The sequence below is a fragment of the Gigantopelta aegis genome, chromosome 6, assembly GCF_016097555.1.
Source record: "Gigantopelta aegis isolate Gae_Host chromosome 6, Gae_host_genome, whole genome shotgun sequence".
Lineage (NCBI taxonomy): Eukaryota > Metazoa > Mollusca > Gastropoda > Neomphalida > Peltospiridae > Gigantopelta > Gigantopelta aegis.
This window is the reverse complement of record NC_054704.1, coordinates 68,935,437-68,953,432: the sequence shown is the minus strand read 5'-3', so window position 1 is coordinate 68,953,432 and position 17,996 is coordinate 68,935,437. Positions and strand designations below refer to the sequence as shown.

Sequence of the window (17,996 nt, the reverse complement as noted above, 5' to 3'; positions counted from 1 at the left end):
TGGTAGTAGCAAGGTATACTGGATGTCACACATATGGTAGTAGCAAGGTATATTGGATGTCACACATATGATAGTAGCAAGGTATATTGGATGTCACACATATGATAGTAGCAAGGTATATTGGATGTCACACATATGATAGTAGCAAGGTATACTGGATGTCACACATATGGTAGTAGCAAGGTATACTGGATGTCACACATATGGTAGTAGCAAGGTATATTGGATGTCACACATATGATAGTAGCAAGGTATATTGGATGTCACACATATGGTAGTAGCAAGGTATATTGGATGTCACACATATGATAGTAGCAAGGTATACTGGATGTCACACATATGATAGTAGCAAGGTATACTGGATGTCACACATATGGTAGTAGCAAGGTATACTGGATGTCACACATATGATAGTAGCAAGGTATACTGGATGTCACACATATGATAGTAGCAAGGTATACTGGATGTCACACATATGGTAGTAGCAAGGTATATTGGATGTCACACATATGATAGTAGCAAGGAATATTGGATGTCACACATATGGTAGTAGCAAGGTATATTGGATGTTACACATATGATAGTAGCAAGGAATATTGGATGTCACACATATGGTAGTAGCAAGATATATTGGATGTCACACATATGGTAGTAGCAAGGTATATTGGATGTCACACATATGGTAGTAGCAAGGTATATTGGATGTCACACATATGGTAGTAGCAAGGTATATTGGATGTCACACATATGATAGTAGCAAGGAATATTGGATGTCACAGATATGGTAGTGGCAAGATATATTGGATGTCACACATATGGTAGTAGCAAGGTATATTGGATGTCACACATATGATAGTAGTAAGATATATTGGATGTCACACATATGGTAGTAGCAAGGTATACTGGATGTCACACATATGATAGTAGCAAGGAATATTGGATGTCACACATATGGTAGTAGCAAGATATATTGGATGTCACACATATGGTAGTAGCAAGGTATATTGGATGTCACACATATGGTAGTAGCAAGGTATATTGTATATGCACCATGCCACAAACAGGATAGCACATATTACGGCCTTTGATAAACTAGTCGTGGTACACTCGATGGAACGAGAAATAGTCCAATGGGTTTACCGAAAGGGATCGAACCGAGACCGACTGCGCATCAGACGGGTGCTTACCAATGGTAATACTGTGCGTGTCTGTGTGTGTGTGCGTGTGTGTCTCTCTCCCTCTTTCTCTCTGTCTATCAGTATAGCTATCTCTGTGTCTCTGTCGCTGTGTCTCTCTGTCCGTCTGTCTGTCTCTCAACCGCTCTCTCTCTCTCTCTCTCTCTCTCTCTCTCTCTCTCTCTCTCTCTCTCTCTCTCTCTCTCTCTCTCTCTCTCTCTCTCTCTCTCTCTCTATGTGTGTATGTGTGTGTGTGTGTGTGTGTGTGTGTGTCTGTGTCTGTCTTTTTCTTTTCTTTATCATTATGCATACGAGAAATAACGTAACATCAATATCAATAACTTTGATAGTTTATTGTCAAATACAGTATCATCAGACGTGTTACCGCGCCAGTGCCTATGTTCCCGGTGTTTTACTCGGGGCCGCCATCAACGCCTGGATCTGTTCATTTAGGGAATTCGGCATCAACACTTCTTCGATCTTGTGCACAACTCCGTTAGTCACAGAAATAGGTTTCCTTTTAAGATGAGCGTGGTCTATATCATAGCCATCTGATGAAATAACAAACACAACCCATAATACATATAACTGATAAGTTAACTTCAAATTCTTTTGGTGTTACGTTCATATCGGGTGATTCATATAGAAAAATGTCCCACGTTTTGAACTTGGTTTATACAATATTTATTTCCGCAAATCAAATACAGCGGTTTGGGATTGGCCAACAGGCTGATGCCTATATTAAGGCCTCTCCCTACAGGCCAGTGCCTATATTACGGCCTCACTCTACAAGCCAATGCCTATATTAAGGCCTCTCTCTAAAGGCCAATGCTTACATTAACGCATCTCTCTACAGGCCAGTGCCTGTATTAAGGCATCTCTCTACACGCAAATGCCTATATTAAGGCCTCTCCCTACAGGCCTGTACCTATATTAAGGTCTCTCTCTACAGGCCAATGCCATATTAAGACCTCTCTCTACAGGCCAGTGCCTATATTAAGGTCTCTCTCTCTCTACAGGCCAATGCCATATTAAGACCTCTCTCTACAGGCCAGAGCCTGTATTAAGGCCTCTTTCTACACGCAAATGACTATATTAATGCCTCTCCCTACAGGCCAATGCCATATTAAGACCTCTCTCTACAGGCCAGTGCCTGTATTAAGGCCTCTCTCTACACGCAAATGCCTATATTAAGGTCTCTCTCTACAGGCCAATGCCATATTAAGACCTCTCTCTACAGGCCAGTGCCTATATTAAGGTCTCTCTCTCTCTACAGGCCAATGCCATATTAAGACCTCTCTCTACAGGCCAGAGCCTGTATTAAGGCCTCTTTCTACACGCAAATGACTATATTAATGCCTCTCCCTACAGGCCAATGCCATATTAAGACCTCTCTCTACAGGCCAGTGCCTGTATTAAGGCCTCTCTCTACACGCAAATGCCTATATTAAGGTCTCTCTCTACAGGCCAATGCCATATTAAGACCTCTCTCTACAGGCCAGTGCCTGTATTAAGGCCTCTCTCTACACGCAAATGACTATATTAAGGCCTCTCCCTACAGGCCAGTGCCATATTAAGACCTCTCTATACAGGCCAGTGCCTGTATTAAGGCCTCTCTCTACACGCAAATGACTATATTAAGGCCTCTCCCTACAGGCCAATGCCATATTAAGACCTCTCCCTACAGGCCAGTGCCTATATTAAGACCTCTCTCTACAGGCCAATGCCTATATTAAGGTCCCCCCCCCCCCCCCCATCCCTGTCACGGACTTCGTGTCTTCGACGCCATATAACCGTAAACAAAATGTGTTGAGTGCGTCGTTAACTAAAATATTTACTTCCTCCCTTCCTTCAACGCTCGCTTTTTCGGGGTATTTCAAAACCCCTGATAAAGTCTCAGACCCTATATTTTCAACTTATAAAAATTAACACAAAGTTTGAGTAATCTACATACTGTAACACATTTTGGTACAGTTACAATAAAGTTAAACAAGAATCTAAGTCGTTGACACAGGGTTACTTGTCCTTAAGTTCATCTCCATAACAGATATTTCTCAGACGCACGTGCGTTTTTCAAATCAAAGTAAAAATCAAAGTAATGTCTCATCACAATTATCAAAAACGGCTCTAATAGTGAAAAATACGCGGTAGTGTTTAAAAAATAGGGTCTGTCACTTTAAGATGCGACCTAACAGTTTGTTTTTATTTAACGACACAACTAGAACACATTGATTTATTAACCATCGGCTATTGGATGTCAAACATTTGGAAATTTGAAATATAGTTTTAGAGAGGAAACCCGCTACAGTTTTCCATTAGTAGCAAGGGATTTTTTTATATATGCGCCATCCTATAGACATGATAGCACATACCAAGACATTTGATATACCAGTCGTAATGCATTGGCTGGAACGATCCCAAACCAACCGCACACCAAGATAGCGCTTTACCACTGAGCTACGACCAGCCCTCGGCTATTGGGTGTCAAACAAAGTATGACATAAGTATTTATTAAAAAAGTATATATAAAAATATATGTTTCCACTGAAACCACCAAGTATTTATTATGCAATCATGCTTCCTACTGACCTGATAACCCCTACCTGATAATTCGAAGTGTTATCATGTCACTAGGAAATGAGTTGTGCGCATGACGGATGTTTGCTCAATTTTCAGGTAGATCGTTTTTGCATTTTTCAAACATCCATTTACAGCAATAATTGTTGAACTGCATAAATACATATACACTTCCTGTAACATCAAATTACCTGCTATTTTTCAATTCACCAGTATTCGCTCCCACTCGCAACTAGCCAGCGTTTTGAATTAAACATTGTGAAAAAAAGCATGTTTACATTGGAACAGCGTCTGACGTTACAGTCACTGGCAGCCAGTCATGTAGATCTTCTTCAGGTCACTTTTAACTTGAGTTTATTTTCACAGAAAAGGGTACAAAAATTGTAATGTTGTGACACAAGAGACTTTGAAATACACGTATAATCGAAGTATTTTATTTACAATTTTGAATCATATAACTTTTAGGCTGGCTATGCCATTCCCAAGATTCTTTCGATCACCTGCTATTGTCCCGACTTCCGGTACTAGTTTCTACACGATAAAATAGTATCTTTACTGCTTTTCACTGAAACATATTACACAAATATAACTTGAAAGGGATTGCATGATAAAAAAAAATATCAGGTTACTACGTTTTGATATCGTGGTTATTTGGCTCGGTTCGATAACGGTGTAACAGCCGAGCTTCAGCGAGCCTGTTACACCGTTATCTAAACCTCGACAATATATATATATATATATATATATATATATATATATATATATATATATATATATACATACATCGCTAAAGATTAATATATCACAGAGGGCTATGCTTACAATTGAAGAATCTGTTTAGTCTTAGTTTATCATCACCATCGAAAGTCTCCACCATCGCTGGAAGGAAGCCGTCCCTTCATAGGCTGCCTGGTACTACGTGGTACTTTAGAAGAGCTGCAAAGACAACGTGGGTTTTATCTGTATATTTGACGTTGTGACATTCTGTCACATATACTGACCAATGAGGTCTTATCGCATGGGTACACTGGGCCCCACGATTTTAGGGCCCGCGAAATTCAATTTGAAAAATGAAAATTAAAGGGGGTATGGGGTGGTTGGAGTGGGGGGGGGGGGGGGTGGTTAAGGGCCCCAGTACATCGATTTGCCATGTGGCCTGAAATATTCTTAAGACGGCCCTGATACTGACGTTTGTGGAAATTGGAATAGGGAGAATCTTGAACAAAACTCTTATACTGAAAACAAATTTTGCGCATATTCGCAAGCCAAGGTACAATTCCGTACAACTACTGCATTTAAATGCCGTTGGGGGCGCGACGTAGCCCATTTGTAAAGCACACGCCTGATGCGCGGTCGATCTAGGATCAATCCCCGTCGGTGGGCCCATCGGGCTATTTCTCGTTCCAACCAGTGCACCACGACTGGTATATCAAAGGCCGTGGTGTGTGCTGTCATATGTGTGGAATGGTGCATATAAAAGATCCCTTGCAGCTAATGTAAAACTGTATCGGGTTTCCTCTCTATGACTGTGTCAAAATGACCATATGTTTGACATCCAATAGCCGACGATTTGCTTTAGTGGTCTCGCAGTCAATAGAGGAAACGCGCTACATTTTCTTAATGTAGCAAGGGATCTTTTATATGCACTTTCCCACATACAGGAAAGTACATACCACGGCCTTTGACCAGTCGTGATGCACTGGTGGGAACGAGAAAAAAAACCCCAATCAGCTGAACGAATCCACTGACGTGGTTCGATCCTGCGATGCAAGCACCTCAGGCGAGCGCTCATCCGACTGAGCTAAATTCCGCCTGGTGGGAATAAAGGTCAATAGTGTCCAATTGATTGCCAGGACCAATGTCAACTTCTGACACCATGGATTGGGGTTTTGATTGCAGTCACTGTTTGCAGTTACTATTTGCGTGATCGCTTATTTGTTCCAATCAGTATAGTTAATCTTTAATCAAAGTGATTCTAACAATTTAAAATCAAATGATTTTTAAAATACCTGCGTAATTTTCACTTAAAGGGACATTCCCGAGTTTGCTGCATTGTAAGATATTTCCGACTAATATAATATTTCTACGATTAAATTTACATATTAAATATATATTCTTGTTTAGAATATCAGTGTCTGTATATTCAATGTGTTTCAGTTCGTCTTAATATTTGTAAGAAGCCCAAACTGGATGTTGTCTTCAAATAATTTCGTACGTACGAAAAAACAATATTTAGGAAATAAGATGAAATTTAACCTAATACCAATATTAGAACGATCAGAAACACGTTTAATATACAGTAACTAATATTTTATGCAGAAAAATATATTTCATATGTAATTTCAATCGTTAAAAAGTCTCTGTTAGTCGATAACAACTTAAAAAGTGCAGCAAACTCTGGAATGTCCCTTTAAGAAAACAAAATACTGTGGGATTTCGGAGGAATTTGCAATATAACTGAAAACAAAATTGATGACAAGAACCAAAGATGGAAAATATATGATATGGTTTCTGTCATACTGGGTCATGTTATGGTCATTGTGATGCAATGCTTGAGTACTCATTGATTAGACGTGCACATACAAGTAAGCAAGGCCGGATGTTCGATCAAACCTTGAACAAAATTCTCGCCTAGAGCATTAAAGGCTTTGTTAGTAGGTGTAAACATGGTGATTGGACTTTGTTCTGTAAAAAAAAAATCATTAATAATAATCTTCAACATATCCTCATTTAGAATAATTTTAATCTATATAATCACTGAATGTACATGCAATGGCTAATTGTTTGGACGCTATCTATAGTCCAGCAGCATATATAACATAGGTTGAAAAGGAACCTGAAATCCGGAAATTTGTCCGTACGTACGAAAAAACTATATTTTAGGAAATAAAATGAAATTTAACCTAGTACAAATATACAGCCACTAATATTGTATGCAGAAAAATATATTTGATATGTAATTACACTCGCTAAAACGTGTTAGTAGATAACATCTTAAAAACTGCAACAAACTCAGGAATGTCCCTTTAATCTTTACCGTAGGAATATTAGTTAATCGATTATTGATTTTTATAATCAGTCATCACATCGGTAGAGCCAAATCGACCAATGTTGTATTATAATAAATTATTGGAACATAAACTCTCGTTATATAGTAAAAAGAAATGACCCAAATGAAGTCGAAATAAAAATGTCTTGTATTTATTCTATTATAGAATAAAGCAATGCTAACATTCATTCATGAGTAAATTTAAATTACATCAAAGATGTTGCTTACCTTCGGAAACGTCCGAAAAGGATACTAGTATTTGTTTGAACTACAGCTATATAGTGTTTAACAAAATAGTTAATTTGACCAAAACAAATCTTTGTGGAGAGAGAGAGAGAGAGAGAGAGAGAGAGAGAGAGAGAGAGAGAGAGAGAGAGAGAGAGAGAGAGAGAGAGAGAGAGAGAGAGAGAGAGAGAGAGAGAGAGAGAGAGAGAGAGATGGGGGGGGGGCAAACAGACAGAGGGAGAGAGTGGGGGGGGGGGCAAACAGACAGAGGGAGAGAGACAGGGACGGAGAGGAAGAGATGGGAAACTCGCTGCATCCACATAGGCTACTCTTAAAATTTGGTGATTTTGACATATTCTTAGGAAAACCGCTATATTTTTTCATTAGCAGCCAGTGATATTTTTTATGCACCATCCCATGGATAGGATATCACATACCACGGCCTTTGATATATCAGTCATGGTACACTGGCTGAAACGAGAAATAACCCAATGAACCCACCGACAGGGATCGATCCTGGAACGACCACGCATTACCACTGAGCAACGTTCCGCCCCTTGCTTTAACGCTACCTATATATATATATATATATATATATATATATATATATATATATATATATATATATATATACAACCGCGTCCGGTGATTCGGCGCGTCGGTGATTCGGCGCGTCCGGTGTATCGGCGCATCCGGTGTATCGGCGCGTCCGGTGTATCGGTGTATAGGCGCGTCCGGTGATTCGGCGCGTCCGGTGTATCGGCGCGTCCGGTGATTCGGCGCACTTGATATTTTGATTGAATATGCTTAGGAAGTTGTCATGCTGTCGGAGTTTTTAACGAATTAAAGTTCAATTCCTTTGAACATATGAACGTATGAACATATTTATCGTTAAGGGTGCAATTTTTTTTTTTTTTAGAATTATCAATAATTATATAATAATTTCAAAATAAATCATTCACCTGTTTTCGTGTTAATAAACGCGAAGTAGGTCATCCTTATTGACAATTGATATTAAGAATGTTAAAATCAGTCTAAAAACACCTTTCCAGCATTTTAAAAATTATAGTAAACAGTATAAATGTAATTATTTTTGTTCGGTTATTTTTTATTTAAACCAAAAAAGAAAACACAGACAAATGCAAACAAAACGAAAATTGTACACCTTAATTGACAGCCATTCCAGTTCACAATTGTCACATTGTTATACAAAATAAAAGCGAAATAAGATCCACGTGTGTGCACAATTTATCCGAGAAAAATAAAATCCATGTAGGCATCTTAGCCATGCATAACAATGAACATGTATGCATCTGCAGTACTGTGCCACTCAAGAAAACGATTCCGAAACTGATCATGAGATGGGTGATGTGTGATCATTCATTTTCATAGTAATATTTTTAACAAGACAAAACAAAAAAGTACTAAATAATTCTGGGACAATAGTGTAGCGTTTATGGGCTAAAGGTCAGGTCATGGGCGGTTTATAAATAGCGGGGTCAACGATCCACATCTACTGCGCCGAATCACCGGACATGCAAATCGTTTTGGATACAAGGGGGTGTCTATATTTATGCACCATTTTAAAATGTTTATTTACTACAGACATAAAACAGTTTGTAGTGTATTTCAGATTATGCACTTCTTCATTGGTGTGAGACGCATTTTATTAAATATTTCACAATGTTCATATAGAAAATGGTCCTTGAAAGCTTAGGTGCGCCGATACACCGGACAGCACTGTATATATATGTATATATATATATGTGTCGTGTAATAATAATAATGTACACACAAAGTGGAGAGTTACCTTGTAGGAATTTGGTCAGCCCAGAGCTGCTCTGTACAACCTTCTTCAACGTAGTGAGTTCGGGGTCGTTGTTGATGACGTCGACGACGCTGCCGATCGGGGGTATCATGAAGTCAATCGTCTGGTGCACGACGCCGTTCGTCGCTTTGATATCAAAGATGTACAAACGTGCCCCACCCACTGTCGTGTGCTGGAAGTTCAACATGTGTAATACATAGACAGAACTAGGAGATATTTTATTTAACGACGCACTCAACACATTTTATTTACGGTTATATGGCGTTAGACAAATGGTTGACCACACAAATATTGAGAGAGGAAAATCCGCTGTCGCCACTTCATAGGCTACTCTTTTCTCTTTTATATGCCCCATCACACAGACAGGGTAGTACATACCACGGCCTTTGATATACCAGTCGTGGTGCACAGGCTGGAACGAGAAATAGCCCAATGGGCCCACCGACGGGGATCGATCCCAGACCGACCGCGCATCGAGCGGGCGCTTTACCACTGGGCTACGTTCCGCCCCTAGACAGAACTAGTGCAAGCGCACATTAAGTCGATACTTTTCTCGATGTGCAGGGCGAGTTGCTTTCCTCTATTTAGCAAATTTAAAATGGCGGGGACATTTTTGAAGGTTGTCGTTGGAACATTTATTTTGTAAATAATGACGCAAATACTTCAATCGAATGTTTAGTGAGTGCAATAGGTTATACATTTTTGGTTTGTGTGTCCGTTTGTTCACAATATCGGTTGAGAAATAGTTGAAACATGGTGCCACAAGTTTTGAATACAAGTTATATAAAAGATGATGTAACCATTTTCCGACGTAAAAAGAAGCACATTTCTACGTCCGTTCAGACTAAGACAGAACCACATACTATAGTTGTTTTGCCATATTATTTATTGTACGAGTTTGCAATGTTTATTATTTATATATATGTTATTTCAAAATTTATTATTTCTACTATTCGAACTCACAGAAAATGTTTTCAGGTCGGAGAGTTAGGCGCAAATTAAATTTGTCCGTACCACGTATTCGTATGCCCATTGGGCTATTTCTCGTTCCAGCCAGTGCACCACGACTGGTATATCAAAGGTTGTGGTATGTGCTGCCCTGTCTGTGGGATGGTGCACATAAAAGATCCCTTGCTGCTAATCGAAAAGAGTAGCCCATGAAGTGGCGACAGCATGTTTCCTCTCTCTATATATGTGTGGTCCTTAACCATATGTCCGACGCCATATAACCGTATATAAAATGTGTTGAGCGCGTCGTTAAATAAAACATTTTCGTATTTGTATACATAGTCCATAATGCATAGTGGTCGTCTACACGGACACATGCGTACGGAGACGCATACGTTGAATCTGCTCAACTCATTTGCATATAAAGTATCTGTCACGGATTATGCAGTGCGGGTTATCTATACGTATACGCAACACGGATTTTGAACAAAAGGAATTTGTCCCGTACAAAACATTCATTTCATTTCAACTTATTTTCGTGCTTATATTCAATTCAGGTTCAAGCACGCTGTCCTTGACACACCTCGGGTATCTGGGCTGTCTGCCTTGAACATGAGTTGGTTAGTTGTTGTTATTGGTTTGTGGCAGAGAAGAGGGTGTAGTGGTCTGACACCTACCCATTGTGTTGTTAAAACTCGCTCTGGTTGGGAGCCGTTACCTGGCTGCGAACGTGAGTTAGTTGTCAGTTGGTTAGTGGTTAGTGAGAGACAAGAGGGTGTAGTGGTCTTACACCTACCCATTGAGTCGTTAAAACTCGCTCTGGGTGGAGGCCGGCACCGGGCTGTAAACCCTGTACCTACCAGCATTATGTTCGATGGCTTAACCACGACACCACCGAAGCCGGTCTTACAAAACAAGAAGTGTTTGTAAGTTGGGGAGTGAGATGGTTAGTGGGTGGGCGGTATAACAAAAGGAAAATGTGAATATACCGTCAAGACATCAAAAGGAAAAGCCATAACCAATATATCATACCTTGTTATTATTAGAATAACATTGGCGCAATGACCAAATGACTTTTCCATATGACGAGTTAACCACGTGCCAAAATCAAAGAAATAATTTCATAAGAATTTTTTTATTATTTTTTTTTTATTTTTTTTATGGCAGTATAATTCTATTGTTTCAAAAATAGGTGATCTATATTATGTTCTTAATGGTAAAATATAATTTGATATGATCTTAAATGCATATTGTCACAGACCACTGACCCATAAAATGGCCTAAAAAATATTACCTGAAAAAATTTATATTGGGTCTGTCCCTAAATGTACTTTATTCAACCATCTACGTAACCACCATATTCCACTTATTAAGGATATGTTGTACAAATAATTGAATAATGGCAATGGTCCATAATTAAAAAACTAAAATTGAAGAGAGGGTTGACATAGATTTCACTCCATCATCGTTCAGTTAAAGTGATGCGATAGCTAGATTTGGTTTCCAAAAATCAATGTAATTTTCCTTTATTATAATTTTTTAGAGAAATAAGGTCCTTAAATCCGTGACAGTATGCCTTTAAATTAAAAGCTTACAATTTTGAAAACAGTTTGGACAAATAGGGTAACAGAATGGATTTGTATTATTAACAGCAGCAAAGGACTTTCCTTAAAGTAGTAAAAAGAGTAGGAAAAAACTATGACCACCTTTTAGAGGATCTCCAGTTGGATGTTAACAATCTAGCACTATGGTCTAGAGCTTGGGGTGTTACCATTTCTAAATCTAAAACTAAAAGTATAATGTTTTATAAAAAAAGACAATTTAAATCCGTTTGTGATCTAAAACTTAAAATAAATGAGGTTACTATTAACCAGGTGCAATCGGTCAAATTTCTCGGAGTAATCTTTGACCATAATCTTAGTTTTGGAGAACACATAACGGAGGTGACTGGTAACTGCACTATATATATAAATTTACTTAGGGCATTATCAGGCACACCCTGGGGTGCTGATAGAAAAACGCTGCTCATGATCTTTGAGGCATTTATAGTGTCCAGATTGCAGTATGGAGCCCAGGCCTTTGGATGTGCTTCCCAGACTCAGCTGAGAAAACTGGATAGTGTGTATGGTAGGGCTCTCAAGGTAATAGTTGGGGGAACTATCTGCACACCGTATGATAGTGTCTTGGTAGAGCTGGGGGTAATGCCATTGGCCCTTAGGAGGATCAGGCAGGGGTTGAAATATATTAATAAAATCCGTAGCCTTGTGCCTGATTCTCCAGTTAACAACCTTAAAAAACCTGTTAAAGTAAATATAAACAGAGATAGGGACATATCTATTGTTTCATATTTAAATAAGTTTGCAAATGACTTTGGGATTGTTGGCCTTCCGCTAAGCAGAATAGAGACATCGGTGGATCTGCCGTGGGTGACCAATGTCCCAAAAGTGCATTACCATATCAGGGAAGAAATTATTAAAACTAATAATCCTAATTTTAAAAATATTATATTTCAAGCAGTGGTTGGAGAAATCTACCCGGATGTGACTCAGGTCTATACAGACGGGTCGAAAGACCCAACCACTGGTAAAACAGGAATGGCCTTTGTTATTAAATATTTTAAATATTTAAGGAAACCGATAGCCATTAGGGCTAGACTATCGGATAGCATTTCAGTTTATACATCAGAATTAATGGCCATACTGTATTCCCTGAAATGGATTGAAAGATATCATGTTAATAATAGCCCCAATAGATATGTCATCTTCTCTGACAGTCTTAGTGCCCTGCAAGCAATCAATGGAGCCCATAGTATCAGATCGGAAATTATAAATAAAATTTATAAAATATATTTTAATATTGCTGCTCTGGGTATCCAAGTCGTTATGGAGTGGGTTCCGGCTCATATTGGAATATCTGGTAATGAAGCAGCCGATGCCAACGCTAAAAAGAGTTTGCTGGAACCGGCAGTCGGCGTTCCAGTAGAACATAATGTTAACGAAATAAATTCCATAGCTGAGCTACACCTGGTGGCTCTGTGGCAAACCGAATGGAACCACAGAGCCAGGGTGTGGCATGCCTACATTAAACCAAAAGCGACCACTCCTGGGCCAGTTTCTTTTAATGTTAAGGTAACTAGAATTATTGCAAGACTTAGAATGGGTGTCTCTTCGGCTTTAAATGATGTTAGATTTAAAATTAAAAAATTTAAGTCACCCAACTGTTTAGTATGTCATACAATTGAAGATGTTAATCATTTTTTGATAAAATGTACTAAACATGACAAAATTAGACTGAAACTGGTTAATTATTTTATTAAAATTAAATTAGAGTTTAATGCTTATAATTTATTAAATCCACCTAAAGAATATAAAAATACAATGGTCGCTTTTGTATATCAATCTAAAATAAATATATAATATTATAGGGTTCTCCTGGGGGCGGTTCCTGCCATAGCCTAGGCATTGTTAGATTGGTGCAAATGTGGCAGGCCCGTTCCTTTTATGGGACCCACAATAAATAATCACTGTTGGTGGGCTGGGTAATAGCACTCATTATTGTTTGCTCCTCACCCCTTCTGGGGTTGGAAGGATGTTACCTGCGCTCCTACTGTCCGGTCTTTCGCCCCTTCCGTCTGCAATGTCGCACCTGGCTTGCTGGATTTTTAATTTTAATGTAATGTACCGGTTTTAAAATTATTTTAATTATATTGTATATAAATAGTATATTGTATTTTAATTTTTAAATTAATTTATATTGTGGTGTGGGTGTTTGAATGAATTTTGTTGTAGTTTTTTTTTTACTTCGGGTTGATGATGGGGTTGCTATCTGGCAGTAACAGCCCCCTCCTCGCCGACCAAATATATTGTATGAACTGCTTTTAATTTTTATTGGGTGTTTATGTTTTAAAATTGATAGGTTTACAAGCGTGCTCTTTTAATTTGTTTTAATTTATTTTATACGTGTTTTTAACTTTATTGAGATAGAGGGAAATGGGACCCTGTGGCCTCCTTTAATCAACCTCCTACTAAATAATAATAGGGCTAAAATAAAGAGTTTCTGTACTATTTGTATTTTTGAAATGCTCGTTCTAAATTTGCGACAAAGTTTTAAATTAAATGGATTATATATTTTATATTAATTATTATTTTTGGAATTGCGCAAATAAAAACTAATTATATAATATCCGTATTCCCCATTGGTTTAATTTCAAAATTGTCCTAAGTAATTTCTGTCCCGGATTGGGCCCCTGGCCTCCAGAGACCGAACCCGGGGTGGACATGCTCGAAGCCTTAGTGGTATAGGAGCATGGGAAAGTCTTCACTCACTCACTCACTTAAAACTTGTAAAACGATAAAATAATTTAATATCCTGGACCGTCAGTAATTATTTTCCGTTTATTACATCAATGATGACATCTTGGACTAAGGTAACAGAATGTACAATCGTGTTTAAATAACAAAATACACAATGCTTTATTTATTAATATATATATATATGTATGTATGACAATTTTACACATAACGATGTACAAATCATGAATATAATAATGCCATTTGGTGATCCAAACATATTGTCTTCGTTATAGTCAACACAAGGCAGTCACCATGGCAAACAGAACACAATCGTGCTAATTTGAAAAAAAAGCCCCCCGCGTTCTGCACATAAGACATGAATACGTGCGCTATAAAAGTGCAGGTCTTTCGATTACTTGCTTTCATTATTTTGGTTACTGCATAACATCAAATTCATGCCGCGACTGAGTGAAGCACAACAAAACAACGTCACTGATCGTTTACAAGCAGGCGAATCCAGGTCGGCTATAGCAAGGACGTTCCATGTATCCCCAAGCACCATTTCGAGATTGTGGTATTGGTTCCAGCAACATCAGACAACACATGACTTTCCCAGATCAGGTAGACCACGTGTGACTGTGGCCCAGGACCGCTATATACGGGTAATTCGTCTAGGACCAATGACCACCACGGCAACCTCTACCGCTTCCATAATACCAAGTTTGCATAGGATATCGTCTCAGACAGTGCGGAACCGACTACCTGGGGCAGGTATTAGAGCGAGGCGGCCTGTAAGAGGTGTCACTTTGACTCAACAACATCGTCGACTAAAACAAAAGAGTAAAGTTTGTTTTATTTAACGACGCCTCTAGAGCACATTGATTTTTTTTATCTTATCATCGGCTATTGGACGTCAAACATATGGTCATTCTGACACTGTTTTTTAGAGGAAACCCACTGTCGCCATATAGGTTACTCTTTTACGACAGGCAGCAAGGGATCTTTTATTTGTGTTGGGCAGGATAGCACAAACCATGACCTTTGTTGAACCACTTATGGATCACTGGGCGGTGCAAGTGGTTAAAAATCCCATGCCTCGACTGGGATCCGAACCCAGTACCTACCAGCCTTTAGACCAATGGCCTAACCACGACGCCACCGAGGCCGGTATCGTCGACTACGACGTCAGTAGTGTCAAGTCCACAGAGTATGACCAACTGTGTATGATTTAGTGACGAATCTCGTTTTTTTGCTTCGTTACGCTGATGGAAAACGTCGAGTGTATAGACGTCGTCGTGATGCTACGGATGCTAAGAGAAATACATGCCTTTGCAACATTTAAATTCCTGCAATGCAGACATGTATATATGTCTTGCCCACTGGACTGAATTAGCCATCTATTGCAAGGTGCTAGAAAAATCTGTCTAGCACCCCGGTGCTGGACGATTTCTACATAACGCGTGACGTCATAACTCGTATTTTACAACGATTGACGTCATAACTCATGTTTTTCAGAATTCTGTGATTTCACGTTGTATCATTGGTTTAAAAAACATTATTTTTAAATTAATATTTTCAACTTTATATTTATTGTTAAGTTATTAAATTGTTATGTCGTTTCCGCGTACAGTTAAATGTGTTTGTAGGTGAAATGTTTAAGAATCGTTCTACAATAAACAAACCGTAGCTTACAAAATTAATGTGGTTTTTTGTTTTACTGTAATTAAATGGGAAAGAAAAATAATCGGTCACCGTTGTGGGGTATAGATAAGTCAATTGCAACTCTCGGAACAAAATGTTTTTGTACGGGCCTCGGTAAACCTCTAGATTCTCATTAATATATAATATATACACACACACACGCACACACAATATATATATATATATATAGAGAGAGAGAGAGAGAGAGAGAGAGAGAGAGAGAGAGAGAGAGAGAGAGAGAGAGAGAGAGAGAGAGAGAGAGAGAGAGAGAGAGAGAGAGAGATTAATACCCTCGTATGTTTCGATATCGTCAGTATCATATATTAGGAATAAAAATTGTATTATGCGAGCCTCGATGGTACTAATGTCTTTATCATATAATACAACGCGACTTTGTAAACTATACACGCAAATGTAATCCCAGTACCCCATTACTAGATATTCAAATTACGTAAAAACATATGTGGCGCGGTAGCTTTTTGAACTCGAATGACGTCATTTTGGATGTCCTTACATCAAAATAAACTAGTGCTTAACGTGGACAGCTTTCAGTGTAAAATTGCTATTGAAATGTTTTTATTCGATGACTATGAATGTACACGTCTATCATGGAGTGCCACCATAAAACGTTTGCTTAAAAGTCAATAAACGTAGTGCCGTGACCTCGATTAATTTACATCTAATTTGTAAATATATCAAATTCTGAAAGTATGTGATCTGATATATATATAAACCTACAGTAGTTTTGATCTGTTGACCTACCCCGTTGTTTAGGAAGTGGTTCACTCTGATGCTGCGTTCTTCCATTGACGGTAGCATCTTCTCGTCCACCATAAGATCGGCAATGAAAAAGGAGCTGCCTTTCACGATGTGGTACTTGATGATCGTCGTCGCCAGGGACGAGTCGTTCTTCATTCTGGCAGCGACGACGGGTTGCTTTCTTCTAAACGCAAAGTCGGTGGGAGCGAACACGGTGAAAGGTCTGAAGCATTCAAACAGCGTGTTACCTCAGTGGCGGATCCAGAAAATCCCTTTAGGGGGGCCCCAGTGACATGAGGTGGAATGCCAAAGAAACTTTGCGGGAGGTTTGGAGGGGGATCGTAAAAAATAAAAGAAAATTAATATATAATAAAATTATAAATATCACAAAATTTAGGGAGGCCCGGGCCCCTGCCCCTGCCCCTCCCCCACCCCCACCCCCGATCCGCCTCTGTACCTAATTACATGAATAACACTGAATGCAATTTGAAGTGCAACCTTCATTTGTAATACCACTTGGTAAAATAAAATAGGGTTTTCCCAGAATTGGTCACATTTAGGGTGCACTGTAATTGGGGAACCACTATGTTTTGTTTTTTTACCATTTGTGGATGTTAATTAGGAATGAATAAATGAATGAATGTTTAACGACATATGAGATAACTGTGCTGTATTTTACAGTCACAAATAAAGTTTTACCGGCGGCTATTTGTGGACTAAAAAAGGAAGTACTTTATGAAGTATGTCAAGAAACGAATCCTCTACGATATTAAATGAATTAATACTAAACAACGATCGCCTACTGTCACAAATCAGTGTTAGACATCAAAATCTCAAACGTTCCTACACATTTGTTAGAAATTTTAATTTTGACACAACTTTTTGTTTATCTTTGTTGGATGACATTGATGGCACACATATAAAATCTATTCTGCTCTCTGTTTAGCACTAGAACATGAGATTAGCTCAACATGGAACGCAACGGCCAACGGTTTATTACATGAAGTTCTGTAGTGCAAATTCATTGCCGTGACTTACCATTTTACCAAACTGTATCCAAAATGTGTAAGATCATCAAACTGACTGTATTGACTTTAACATCACCAAACCTGTTGTAGCCAGCACTGTAGAAGCATTATCAGATTTAAATGAAAACGAGGGTATCTTTGTACAATCAAACTTGACTAATTTGTAAAACACGAAAGACGAAAAGGTTTTCTATGTTAGATCACAAGATGAATGTAAAACGTGTGTTGATTGTTGCTTTTGTAAAGTCTTCGAATATCTTTTGGATATAAATAAGTGGTTGTGGTAAATAATTTTAGCCGGTCTTCTTTTTTTTCTCGTCCCTAGTGCCCTATGATTATACCAAAGGCCGTGGTATGTGCTATCCTGTCTAATGAAAAAGGCAGAGAAGATATCCATTCGGTAGGAATAGCGTA

The 17,996-nt window shown here is 38.6% G+C and overlaps 1 protein-coding gene and 1 long non-coding RNA gene across 2 annotated transcripts; both read right to left on the bottom strand.

Annotated features, from left to right (window-relative positions):
- Nucleotides 1–1,570: 1,570 nt before the first annotated feature.
- Nucleotides 1,571–6,428, bottom strand: LOC121376552. The gene is made up of 3 exons (XR_005958467.1): nt 6,336–6,428; nt 4,575–4,688; nt 1,571–1,726 (listed from the first exon to the last, which is right to left on the bottom strand). It is a non-coding gene; the product is annotated as an uncharacterized LOC121376552 (long non-coding RNA).
- A 1,441-nt stretch (nt 6,429–7,869) lies between these two features.
- On the bottom strand, nt 7,870–16,732 carry LOC121374695. Its single transcript, XM_041501800.1, has 3 exons — nt 16,558–16,732; nt 8,837–9,026; nt 7,870–7,883 (listed from the first exon to the last, which is right to left on the bottom strand). Exons 1-3 carry the CDS (start codon nt 16,708–16,710, stop codon nt 7,870–7,872), a joined length of 357 nt encoding a protein of 118 aa, XP_041357734.1. The 5' UTR covers nt 16,711–16,732.
- Nucleotides 16,733–17,996: the final 1,264 nt, after the last annotated feature.